General features: G+C 41.5%; 1 protein-coding gene across 1 annotated transcript in view; it reads right to left on the reverse strand.

Moving 5' to 3' along the window:
• Positions 1 to 13,053, reverse strand: part of LOC126356230 (pyridine nucleotide-disulfide oxidoreductase domain-containing protein 2-like) — a 149,610-nt gene that overhangs the window by 101,113 nt on the left and 35,444 nt on the right. Inside the window, exon 5 of the mRNA XM_050007050.1 lies at positions 10,440 to 10,608. Within this exon, the coding sequence (XP_049863007.1) occupies positions 10,440 to 10,608 (169 nt within the window). The remainder of the gene's footprint in view (positions 1 to 10,439; positions 10,609 to 13,053) is intronic.

The following is a 13,053-nucleotide window of genomic DNA, read 5'->3' on the forward strand; positions in this document are numbered from 1 at the left end:
GACTTTAATGCTGGGCAGAGTATAGTTGTGGCTGAACACAAAGTGCATCGAACACTCCTAACAATCGGCCTCTGCATCTGATGACAAGTACACGTGCCAACGTTAATGCCAGCAGTTATGACTGAAATGGGTGGATGACCATTGGCACTGGATGTTGGCATAGCAGCAGAGCATCACGTGATATAATGAATCATGATACTTTCTTCATTATACTGATGGAAGGCTGTGAATCATACAGAGGAACAGCTCCTTCACACCTGTACTGTGGGATGGAAACAAGCTGGTGGCACCTCCATTATGCTCTGGAGAACATTCATGTGAGCGTCCAGGAAACCAGTGGAGCTCGTGCAAGGCACCATGAGAGTACACAGGTTGCAGACGACATACACCCTTTCATGACGATCACATTTCCCCACAGCAGTGGCATTTTTCAGCAAGATAATGCAAAATGGCATGAGGCCAGGAGTGTGGTGGAGTGGTTCAAGGAGCACAGTGGTGAGTGTGAGTTGATGTGCTAGCCCTCCAGTTCACCAGATCTGAACCTGATCGAACACATCTGGGATGTGATTGAATGTGGTGTCAGATGTCATTGCCCCTCTCCCTGGAGTTTATGAGAATTAGGTGACTTGTGTGTGCAGACTTGTTGCCATCTCCCTCCAGTAATTTAACAAGGACTTATGGCTTCATTCCCATGATGGATCACCACTATTATTCATGCCAAAGGTGGATATAATGGCTATTAGGTTGGTGGTCATAATGTTCTGGCTGAGCAGTGTATGTCTAACTTCAACCTATCCATTTCTTTTTTTTAAATTCCCTAATCTACTTATCGGATTACCCTGATGATAACATCAACCTGACAAGGGAACCTCCCCATCGCTCCCCCCTCAGATTTACTTATAAGTTGGCACAGTGGATAGGCCTTGAAAAACTGAACACAGATAAATCGAGAAAACAGGAAGAAGTTGTGTGGAAGTATGAAAAAAATAAGCAAAATATACAAACTGAGTAGTCCATCATGCGCAAGATAGGCAACATCAAGGATGGTGTGAGCTCAGGAGTGCTGTGGTCCCGTGGTTAGCGTGAGCAGCTGGGGACAAAGAGGTCCTCGGTTCAAGTCTTCCCTCGAGTGAAAAGTTTAATTTTTTATTTTCAGACAATTTTCAAAGTTCAGGCACTCACACATAATCAACTTTGCTCTTCAAAATTCCAGAACATGTTCAGATTTGCTTGGACATATGCAGGATTTGATGGTCTACACACGGAAAAATTTGAAAGCTTTAAAAACATATGTTTTGACAGAGCACAGGGAAAACTATGCGACTGTGAAACTGTTGCATTCATTTGATGCAGTTTATGTGACAAACTCTTATGTTTTCATCACTTTTTGGGAGTGATTTTCACATCCACAAGAAAACATAAATCGGGCAATGTAGAAGAATCTTTTTACCCATTTGCCAAGTGTACAAGTTAGGTGGGTCGATAACATATTCCTCTCGTGTGACGCACGTGTCGTCACCAGTGTCATATAGAATATATCAAACATGTTTTCCTGTGGAGGAATCGGTTGACCTATGACCTTGCGATCAAATGTTTTCGGTTCCCATTGGAGAGGCACGTCCTTTTGTCTACTAATCGCACGGTTTTGCGGTGTGGTTGCAAAACACAGACACTAAACTTATTACAGTGAACAGAGACATCAATGAACGAATGGACAGATCATAACTTTGCGAAAATAAAGAAATTAAATTTTTCATTTGAGGGAAGACTTGAACCAAGGACCTCTCGTTTTGCAGCTACTCCCGCTAACCACGGGACCACGGCACTCCTGAGCTCACAATTTCCTTGATGTTGCTTATCTTACGCATGGACTACTCAGTTAGTATATTTTGTGATTTTTTTCATAGTTCCACACAACTTCTTCGTGTTTTCTTGACTCACCTGTGTTCAGTTTTTCGAGGCCTATCCACTGTGCCAACTTATAACTAAAGCTGAGGGGGGTGCGATGGAGAGGTTCCCTTGTGAGCAGACCCTGCTTGGAGATCCAACAAGGGAGACTATTTTACCTTCATAATACACTTAAAAAAAGATTATAACTTCAGAAAAATTGGATGATTTATTGAAGAGAAAGAGCTTCACAAATTGAGCAAATCAGTAATGCATTGATCCACCTCTGGTCTCTATGCAAGCAGTTATTAAGCTTGATACTGATTGATAGAGTTGTTACATATCCTTCTGAGGGATATCATGCCAAATTCTGTCCGAGTTATGTGTTAGATCTTCAAAATCTTGATGTGTGGAGGGTCCTGCCCATAACATTCCAAACATTCTCAATTGGACAGAGATCTGACAGCTTTGCTGGCCAAGGTAGAGTTTGGCAAGTGCGAAGACAAGCAGTAGAAACTCTTATCATGTGTGAGTGGGCATTATCTTGTTCAAATGTAAGGCCAGGATGGCTTGCCATGAAGGGCAACAAAATGCGGCATAGAATATCTGGAGATGTTCCAGACAGCAGTGGGATACCAGTATAAGTGTCGTCTGCCATATGGCCCAACAACCAGGTGTGATGGTCTGGGGTGTCATTTCTTTTCATAACAGGACCTCTTTGGGTGTCATCTAAGGCACCCTTATAGCACAGTGATATGTTGACGATACTCTATGCCTCATTTTATTGCCCCAGGTGGACTAAAACATTACTGACTCTCTCAATTTTTGAAGCACTTTCTTTTGAACAAATCATTCAATTTTTCTGAAATCATAATTGTTTGTCTCGACATTTTTTGTCTTCAAGTGTATTTTTAATCAAGAAGCATAATTAAATAAGCCACATGGTAGAACTGCATGGTATCTGCTATTATAGAAAATTCTGATGTCCATCATCAGCAACCATATATTAGTCTGCCATCTTCACAAATAGCCCTTCATCGTGATTGCACCCATGGTAAGGCCATCTCTATCATTGAGGCATGCAAGCCAGCCCACCAAGGAAAGGTCCATTGTACATGTTGATAGGAGAGGAGGATTTACTTTTTCTTCAGTTTGGGTAGGGGGAGGGAAGGGGCAGGGAGAATATTGCTCCTTGTCCTACAGGCTGACTATTCTGATGCAGCTTTTACCTAACACTTCAAACAAAGTATTTAAGTAACTCCATATGGAACATTATCAGTTGTCTGTATCCAATATAAATATCAGGATTAATTGGAATTTACATTCTTGAGAACAAATATTCTGATAAGTTGTGGGAATGACTAACGAGGTATTCATTTACGTTTTTGAATATTGCAGGATTTTTAGTTTCCTCCCTTACATCCACCAGCAACCTGTTATTGACTTTTGCACCACAGTATAAAACTCCATTCTGACCCTTAGAGAGTTAAGCTTAGCCAATATGAAAATTATTTTTAGTTTCAGCACTGTAGTTGTGAGCTACATGGTTCATCACAGATTTGCTCTTGTTGTTAACCACAAACAGCATTACAGATTATAAAATAGAAAGAAACTTCCCCATGGGAAAAATATATTAAAAACAAAGATTCCAAGACTTACCAAGCGGGAAAGCGCCAGTAAATAGGCACAATGAATAAAACACACAAACACACACACAGAATTTCGAGCTTTCGCAATCGGCGGCTGCTTCGTCAGGAAAGACTGACGAAGCAGCCGCCGGTTGCGAAAGCTCGAAATTCTGTGTGTGTGTTTGTGTGTTTTATTCATTGTGCCTATTTACCGGTGCTTTCCCGCTTGGTAAGTCTTGGAATCTTTGTTTTTAATATATTACAGATTATAATATATATATGTATTAGCACAAAAGTGTAAGAATCCATAGGTTCCTGTGGTAACTCCTGTTAAGAAGCTTGGATGTCAACTAAACACAATTTACTTATTGACAATGTAGGAAAAGACATATCACTACTTACTGCAAAGAAGACACATCAAGTTGCAGACAGGCACAGTTAAAAAACACTCACATAAAGCTTTCAGCCACAGCCTCTCTGATTGACACACTCGCCATTCACACGTGTGCCCACACACACACACACACACACACACACACACACACACACACACACACACACACACACACACTCAAAAAAGCAAGCACACCTCATGCACACATGACCGCCATCTCCACCAGCATCTCGAGCCAGAAAGCAGAATCACGTGGGATGTAAGCAGCAATCTGGAGGGGTGGGAGTAGTGGGTGGGGAATTGGGGGGTAAAGGGGAGGGGATAGTAGTGTATGAGTGGGGAGAGAGAGGGAGAGAGAGAGAGAGAGAGAGAGAGAGAGAGAGAGAGAGAGAGACGAACACTGTCTGGTGGATTGTGCAGTGACTAGTGTGATGTCCGGAATTAATAAAAAAAAAAAGGGAGGGTGGTAATTTTTTGTTTTTAATTTTGTTGAAAGGAAAGAAAGCAAAAAGGGTGAATAAAGGTGAAGGGAAGTGGTTCTATTTTTACTGGAATGAACTTATTGATGGACATCACAAAAATTTATTTTACCTATATTTCTTTTTTTTACTCATCGAAGAAGACAACACAACACATATAAAAGAAATCATCACACTAATATTATCCACAGAATGATCGTTTCACAAGACACTTTCTAGCTCGACTGACTCTTAAGACTGAACAAGACTCGACTGACTCTACGCTCTCTCTGGACCACAGCCTCTTCATGTCCCTCTGGACCAGAGATTTCAACTGTGATTAGCACGCCAATTATTTAATTAATCATACAGCCGCTGGGCGCGCGCTTGGCGCGTCATTTAAATGGGGTTAAACGCACACCGCGAGAGGCGTGGGCTAGCGGTGTCTTACAGGTATCGCCACACTAGGCAGCCAACGGGCACAGTATCAGGGCATTGTGAGGCAGGGAGGTGGGGAAAAAAAGATGAGCGGATGCATTGACAGAGGACTGCAAAGAAACAGGGTGGTAGATGAGAATGCGGAGGAGATGATAGGACAGAGGGACCGGAAACTGTTGGGCGGAGGGTGTGGGGACAGTCTTTATTTATCTATTTATTTCGATCCTATAAATCCAATACAGCTAGATATTCACATGGATGTAGTATGTGTCAGATTCTTATAAAATTATACAAAAGGAACACATAAAAGACTCTCTTGTAAGAGGAGATATAGGTATAAGACAAAATGCACATTAATAGGTATAGACGAAATTACACTTAAAAATTTAAAATAAAGGTAGATATTAACAGCTGTAATTCCAACTACTGTAATGCATAAGAATACATCAGTTTTAATTAGAAGAAAAAATCAGGTAGAGTTAACACAGTTAAAGTACTCTTCAACCAAATAAAAGAGATTATCTATTAGAAAGTGTTTGAGCTGTTGGTTAAATTTGGTAAGCTCATGGACAAGTGGTTTCAGTGATAGTGGGAGAGCACTGAACATCTTGCCACTCATGTAATGGACTCCTTCTTGTACTATACTAAGGTTTTTCAATTGATAGTGGAAGTCCATCTTCCTCCTGGTATTGTGGGTATAGTATGAATAATTGGTTTTGTATACCTGCTCATTTTTACCAATGAAACATAGCAGGGAGTAGATATATTGACATGCAGTTGTCAGTATCCCTAAATTTCTAAAAAGGTTTCTACAAGAATGTCTAGGCTGGACTCCACTCATTATCCTAATAACTCTCTTTTGGGCACTGAATATTTTTTGGAAAGTGGCTGATTACTCAAGTAAAATATGTCATACAACAACAGTGTATGGAATTAACTAAAATAAGCAGTTTTTGTGGTGTCTCAGTCGCAGACAATGGAAGTAATATCAATAGCAAATGTTGCTGTGCTGAGTTTTTTTGAGAAGTTTATGTTACCATAGGTCAGGATAGTTACGGGAGCAGTGAATGTGTTGTAAGGATCTCTCCCATCTGCACAGATCAGAAAAGCAGGTGGCGGAGGGAAGGATCCAGATGGCTCAGGTAGTGAAGTAGCCATTGACATCAAGTGTGTTATGTTGAGCTGCATTTCGTGCCACAGGGTGGTCCACTTTGCTCTTGGCCACCGTTTGGGGGTGGCTTCATCCTGGTGGACAGATGGTAGATAGTCATACCAATATAAAAGCTATGCAATGATTCCACCAGAGCTGAAAAATGACACATGGCTGCTTTCAGAGATCGCCCGGCTCCTGTTGGGGTAGGGTAAATCTGTGACTGGACTGGAATAAGAAGTGCTGGGTGGGTGGATTGGCAGGTTTTGCACCTGGGTCTTCCACAGAGATATGATCCTTGTGGCAAGGGGTTGGGATTGGGAGTGGCATAGGGATGGACTAGGATGTTGTGGAGGTTGTGTGGGTGACAGAAAACCAGTTTAGGAGGGGTGGGAAATATCTTGGGTAGGATGTCCCTCATTTCATGGCATTTCATGGCACCATGATATGTAATCAAAGCCCTGGTGAAGGATGTGTTTCAATTGTTCTAGTGGGTGGTGGTACTGGGTGATAAAGAGGAAACTACTTTGTAGATGGTTCTTGTGGGTGGCAGATGGATTGGGGGAGTGAGGAGAGATGGCACAGGAGATCTGTTTGTGGACTAGGTCTAGGGGCTAGAGCCCATCTGTGAAGGCCTTGGTGAGATCCTCAGCATAATGAGCAAGGGAGCTTTTGTCACTGCAGATACACTGTCCCCATATTGCCAGGCGATATTGTAGGGGCTTTTTGGTGTGAAAGGGATGGTAGCTGTCAAAATGCTGGTAGTATTGGTAGTTGGTGGGTCTTGTGTGGACAGAGGTGTGAATGAAGCCATCAGAGAGGAGGAGTTCAACATCTAGAAAGATGCCACACTGGGTTGAGGAGGACCATGTGAAGTGGATGGGAAAGGTGTTGAGGCTGTGAGGGAATGAGAATGGGTGTCTTGGCCCTGAGTCCAGATCATGAAGATATCAATGAACCAGAGCAAGGCTAGGGGTTTGGTGTTTTGAGAGGCTAGGAAGTTCTCTAGATGTTCTATAGAAAGGTTGGCATAGGAGGGTGCCATGTGGGTGAGGATGCATACAGAAGTAAAGAGGTATATACTATAAAGATAAACACAACTATGTAGGATGAAAAGACGCGTGAATGGCTAAAGAGGAGAGGAGAAAAGGAGAAGACTGAAGAGTAAATGGGACTAAGGTTGGTTAACATAGGTTCAGTCCAGGGGGATGGCAGGGCGAAAGGATGTGTTGGAGTGCAAGTTCCCATCTCCACAGTTCCAAGGGACTGCTGTTGGGTGGGAGAAGCCAAATGGTACGTACGTTGTAGCAGGTTCCCAGGTCCCTAGAATTATGCTGGATGGCATGTGCTGCTACTGGGTATTGGACATCTCCTAGGCAGACAGTTCGTCTGTGCCCGTTCATGCACTCAGCCAGTTTAGTTGTCGTCACACTGATGTAAAAGGCTGTGCAGTGCCGGCATGTCAGCTGATAAATGACATGTGTTGTTTCACATGTGGCCCTGCCTTGAATTGTGTATGTTTTATTAGTAGCGGGGATGCATGAGGCAGGTTTTGCAGTGAGGTCGGTTACAGGGGTAGGAACCACTGGGTGGAGAAGGTGGTCTGGAGATATTGTAGGGTTTCCCAAGGATGTTACGGAGGTTAGGGGGGTTGGCGAAAGGCAACTCTGGGTGGTGTGGGGACAATATTGTCAAGGGATGATCTCATTTCAGGTTTGGCTTGAGAAAGTCATATCCCTGGTGGAGTAATTTGTTGATGTATTCGAGGCCAGGATAATATTGGGTGGCAAGGGGGATGCTTCTGTGTGGTCTGGGGGTAGGAATGTTGTTGTTGGACGGGGAGGAATGTATTGGAGCAATACATTCCTCCCCATCCAACAACAATGTTCCTGTTTGTGGACAAGGTCTGCAGGATAGTTGCGGGAGAGGAAAGCACTGGTTAGGTTATAGGTGTAATTGTTGAGGGATTCGTCACTGGAGCAGATACGTTTGCCACAAATACCTAGGCTGTAGGGAAGGGAGCGTTTGATGTGGAATGGGTGGCAGCTATCAAAGTGAAGGTACTGTTGTTTGTTTGTGGGTTTTATGTGGACAGAGGTGTGAATGTGAGCTTCAACAAGATGAAGGGCAACATCCAGGAAGGTGGCTTGGGTTTTGGAGAAGGACCAGGTGAAATTCAGATTCCAAAAGGAGTTAAGGTTATGGAGGAAATTAAGGAGTATTTCTTCACAACTAAACTGGCTGAGCGCATGAACGGGCACAGATGAACTGTCTGCCTAGGAGATGTCCAATACCCAGTAGCAGTGCATGCCATCCAGCATAATTCTAGGGACCTAGGAACCTGCTACAACGTACGTACCATTTGGGTTCTCCCACCCAACAGCAGTCCCTTGGAACTGTGGAGATAGGAACTTGCACTCCAACACATCCTTTCACCCTGCCACCCCCCTGGACTGAACCTATGCTAACCAACTTCAGTCCCATTTACTCTTCAGTCTTCTCCTTTTCCCCTCTCCTCTTTAGCCATTCATACATCTTTTCATCCTACATAGTTGTGTTTATCTTTATAGTATATACCTCTTTACTTCTGTATGCATCCTCTTTGGTTTGTGGCTGGCACAGTACTTAATAGTATAATATCTTTGTCTTCTCTCTGACAACCATGCCTCCATCCTTGCTCCCCTCCCTGTTTACCTTTCTCTGTTGGTTCATAATCTGGGTTGTGAGTAACTGAATCCACTTTCCCTTCTTCCCTTTTTTCCCCTCATTTCTCCCTGGTGAAGGAACAATGTTCCGAAAGCCAGGAATGCAAATTTTCTGTTGTGTATTGTCAATCTATCGGCTGTATTGAGCTGAGGTAAGTACTGGCTAGCCCCTATATCTCTTTGTTAGTATTTGTTTCACATCTTAATATGAGATTATCCATTAAGCATTTAGACAAAGTTAGTAAGAAGAACAAGGAGTGAGGTATTGTGTTTGGAGTCTGAAGGATGTTGGAAAAGATAGTGTTGAATAGCTGTAATATGATGGGTATGAGGGATGTCGGTGTGGCATAAACAGTGAAGAGTAGGGATCCAGGAGGTAAAGGGGTGGGGATGATGGAGAGCCAGTGAAGGAAGTAATTGTTGCCTTTGACATGGGAGGCTAGAATACGGACAACTGATTTGAAGTGTTTGTCAATGAGGGCTGAAATTCTTTCAGTGGGGGCACAATAAACAGCTACAATGGGACATCTAAGATTGTTGGGTTTGTGGATTTTAGGGAGCCTGTAGAAGGTGAGTGTGCTGGATGTCATAGGGGTGTGGAGGGAAATGGATTTAGGGAAGATTGTCTGGCAAAGTCCTATGTTTATAAGCTGGGATTGGTGTTTGTGTTGGATTTATGGGATGAGATCGCTCTGGCAGAGTTTATAGGTGGGGGAGTCAGATAATTGACAGAGGCCTTCTGCCAGGTAGTCATTGTGATTCACAAAACAGTGGTGGAATCTTTGTCTGCAGATAGGATGTAGGTCAGAATTTGGTTTGAGGTTGTGTATCGGTGTTGTTTCATCTACTGAAAGGTTGGAGTTCTGAAGAAGGAACCTGTGGAAGGATGGTGAGGTTACGTTGGAGGTAAGGAGTTCCTGGATGGTGACCAACTGGTGGTTAGTTGGGCGGGAGTAGGACCAAAGTTGGATGGTGGTACGAATTTAAAGTGGCAGGTTTTAATGTTGGAATTAGGGTAGTTTTGGTTGAAGGGATTTGTGGCAAAGAAGTGCTTCCTTTGCAGGGATTGAAGGATGTGGCTGAAAGTTTTATGTGTAAGACTGTTCCATCATTCCCCTGGCAGGGTTTGGGCCTTTTATCAATATACTTGTGCCATCACTAAACATTAAAGGTTCTGAAGAATCCTCCAACATACCAGATACATAATTTCTGTAGACCAAGCACAGAGTGGAACAATCACCAAATCTCGCAGAACACCACTTATATGTTCCCCCACTCTGGGTTTACCTTATTTCCTTGTGACCATAAATTTTCTTTTGTTCAGATAAATCTTCATTCATGGAAAGGAAAAGACTCCATACCATTTTAATTTTTATAACAGAATTTTATGATTTACACAATCAGATGCCTTGGCAAGCTTACAGAAAATGTCAATAGGATGAATTTATTGTTGACTTCTAGTAGAAATCCACAATTTGTGTACTGTGAATGGCATATTGCATGAGCTTCTATACTTGTACAAGAAATATTTTACACAGTTCATCTCAATATGTTGTCTGTGCCTAACAGAAGAACTCTTTATCTTGCAAATGGAAGTAATGGTGTAAGTTACACACTGTGATATAAGCTGAAGCCAAAGGAACAACATTACACATAATCATGTTCATCCTTTAGGTTTGTGCCATTTACTGTCAATTCTACCTTTTATGCATAGTTTGTTTGTATCAGTTAATATTACGATTATCATTAATGTATTAAAAAACATGAAAAGGTTCTCACCCACTTCCAGGTGTATGTGGACCAACCATTGATCCAATAAGAGAATCAGTTGCTAATGTTGCTTTCAGAGGCTCTGATTCAAACCAGCGGGACAAAATTTTACTAGCAGGAGCTGTCATGAAGTCCCATAGAGCAGGAAAGTCATTGGCAGATGACAGAAGTTGTTTTCCTGAAGCAATGATCAAAATAAGATAATTAATGTTTTTAGATAAATGAATTATAATATTTTCACACTACATAAAAAATTCTGTCAGGCTCATTCAGAGAATGGAAGATTTGACTGTAAAAATTAGTGGAGATGCTGAGTCACAGATATGCACAACAAAAAGACTTGCACAATTATAGCTTTTGGTCAAGGCCTTCATCAACAACAGACACACATACACACACAACTGCAGTCTCAGGCACCTGAAACCACAGTTGCCTGAGACTGAACTCATGTGTGTGAGTTGCGTTTGCATGAGTGTCTATGTGTGTATGAGTATGTGTCTCATTTGTTGACGAATGCCTTCATGGCCGAAAGCTATAATTGTGCGAGTCTTTTTGCTGTGGCTATCTGAGACTCACCATCTCCTCTGTAAGGTGAGTAGCAACTTTCCTTCTCATAATATTGTTACATTCTATCCTGGATTTTTCATTGTTTGACTGTAACAATTCTTTTAGATAATGCTTAAATCTTCATTTGTATCAGTGATACAAAAGACAAAACTACCAAGAAGAGTCAGTAAAAATGCAGTTCTCGTTGTAAGAAATCTTTCAGAGTTCTTTGAAATGAATGTTAAGATTGAGTGTTAGCAATGTTTTCAAGAGAAAATAAATGTGAAATTACCATCAAAAGAAACAGAAATAAGTGGCACAGGGATACATAAATTTAGAGTCAATAAAAATTATTTTCTGAGGAGAAAGAAAACAGAAGAAAAGGACATGAAATACAGGTGTTGTAAGAGAGGAAGCACCATTCAAAACCCAGTATTGGTAGATCATACATTCTGAGGGACCTTTTCTTCCCTTCATCATATATATAAAATCTTTTCTCTTGTGAATGGGCATAACTGATCGGATAATTGTCTCAAGGGATTACTATTCTGAAACTGTCACATGTGTAAAACTGAAACCTTTGGAATGACAATAGAACAGACAGCAGAATACATTACTCCAAAAGGCATCATGATGTGGCTAAGAACAACTGTGTCATTACGTTTCACAGTTAATAGAATGGAGTAATGCAAAGTAGCAGAAATGAGAACAGTGAGAAACTTAACAATGGAAACTCCAGGTAGGAATATCAACATGTAGGAAAAGACAGATTGCTACTTCTGATCCAAGGTGCTGGAGTTGGTGGTCGTGTGTATTCTTGGTTGTGTGTGTGTGTGGTGGTGGGGGGGGGTGCCTGTGAGCATCTCTCTTACTGATGAAGGCTGTGGCCAAAAGCTGCATTTGAGTGTCTTTTATTTCTGCTTGTCTGCAACATGACATGTTTTCTTCACAGTAAGTAGCAATCTGTCTTTTCCTACATTGTTAATATTAGTATTTATGGTCATGAAGCAGATGGAGTTAAGGAATTCTACTACCTAGGCAGCAAAATAACCAATGACAGATGGAACAAGGAGGACATCAAAAGCAGACTAGTGCTGCCGAAAAGGGAATTTCTGGCTAAGAGAAATCTGCTAGTATCAGACATAGGCCTTAATTTGTGGAATAAATTTCTGAGACTGTACGTTTAGAACACAGCACTGTATGGTAGTGAAACGAGAACTGTGGGAAAACCAGTACAGAAGAAGAATTGAAGCATTTGAGACCTGGTACTATAGACAAATGGTGAAAATTAGGTGGCCTGGTGTTTCTGTGTAGAATCGGAGAGGAAAGGAATATGTGGAAAACACTGCCAAGTAGAAGTGACAGGATGATAAGATATCTGTCAAGAAATCAGGGAATAACTAACATGGTAACAGAGAGAGCTGTAGAGAGTAAAAACTATAGAGGAAGACAGGATTGGAATACATCCAGCAAATAATTGAATTGAGGCTGTAGGTTGCAAGTGCTACTCTAAGATGAATAGGTTGTCACAGGAGAGGAATTTGTGGTGGTCCATATCAAACCAGTTAACAGATTAATTTTTTAAGTAATTTTCTGGTTGCCATTTGTTGATTCATAAGCGTAAGGATAGGATTCCAATACAATTTAATTTAGCCTGTAGCATGGTCAGGATGCACAAAAATAGAGTATATGAAATGTGATATGATGAATGTTAGTACTATACTGCCATTTTAGTACAGTCACCTTTGGAAAGAGAGTCCGAAAAAGAGTCTAGTTCAATGCTTGGTTTGTGAAAGAATCAAGTTTGGTAAAATGAGCAGGGTGGAGGAAATGGAAAGTAATGTGAGATCTTTTTCATGATTGTGGATATTGTCAAGCTCTTAAAGTAGAATATTCATTGGCTCTAGATATTTGTAAATAGTATAGAAATTGCGTATAGTAGCTAAACTGAACAGTTTATATCCAAAAACTGGTTTGACATTGTGTTACAGGCTACTTCACAAAAAATACGGGTATATAATTATAGGGCACTTACTCACTTCTGCTCCTGTAGTTGGGTGTTACTACTGCATACACT

This window comes from Schistocerca gregaria, chromosome 3 (genome assembly GCF_023897955.1).
Source record: "Schistocerca gregaria isolate iqSchGreg1 chromosome 3, iqSchGreg1.2, whole genome shotgun sequence".
Classification (NCBI taxonomy): Eukaryota; Metazoa; Arthropoda; class Insecta; order Orthoptera; family Acrididae; genus Schistocerca; species Schistocerca gregaria.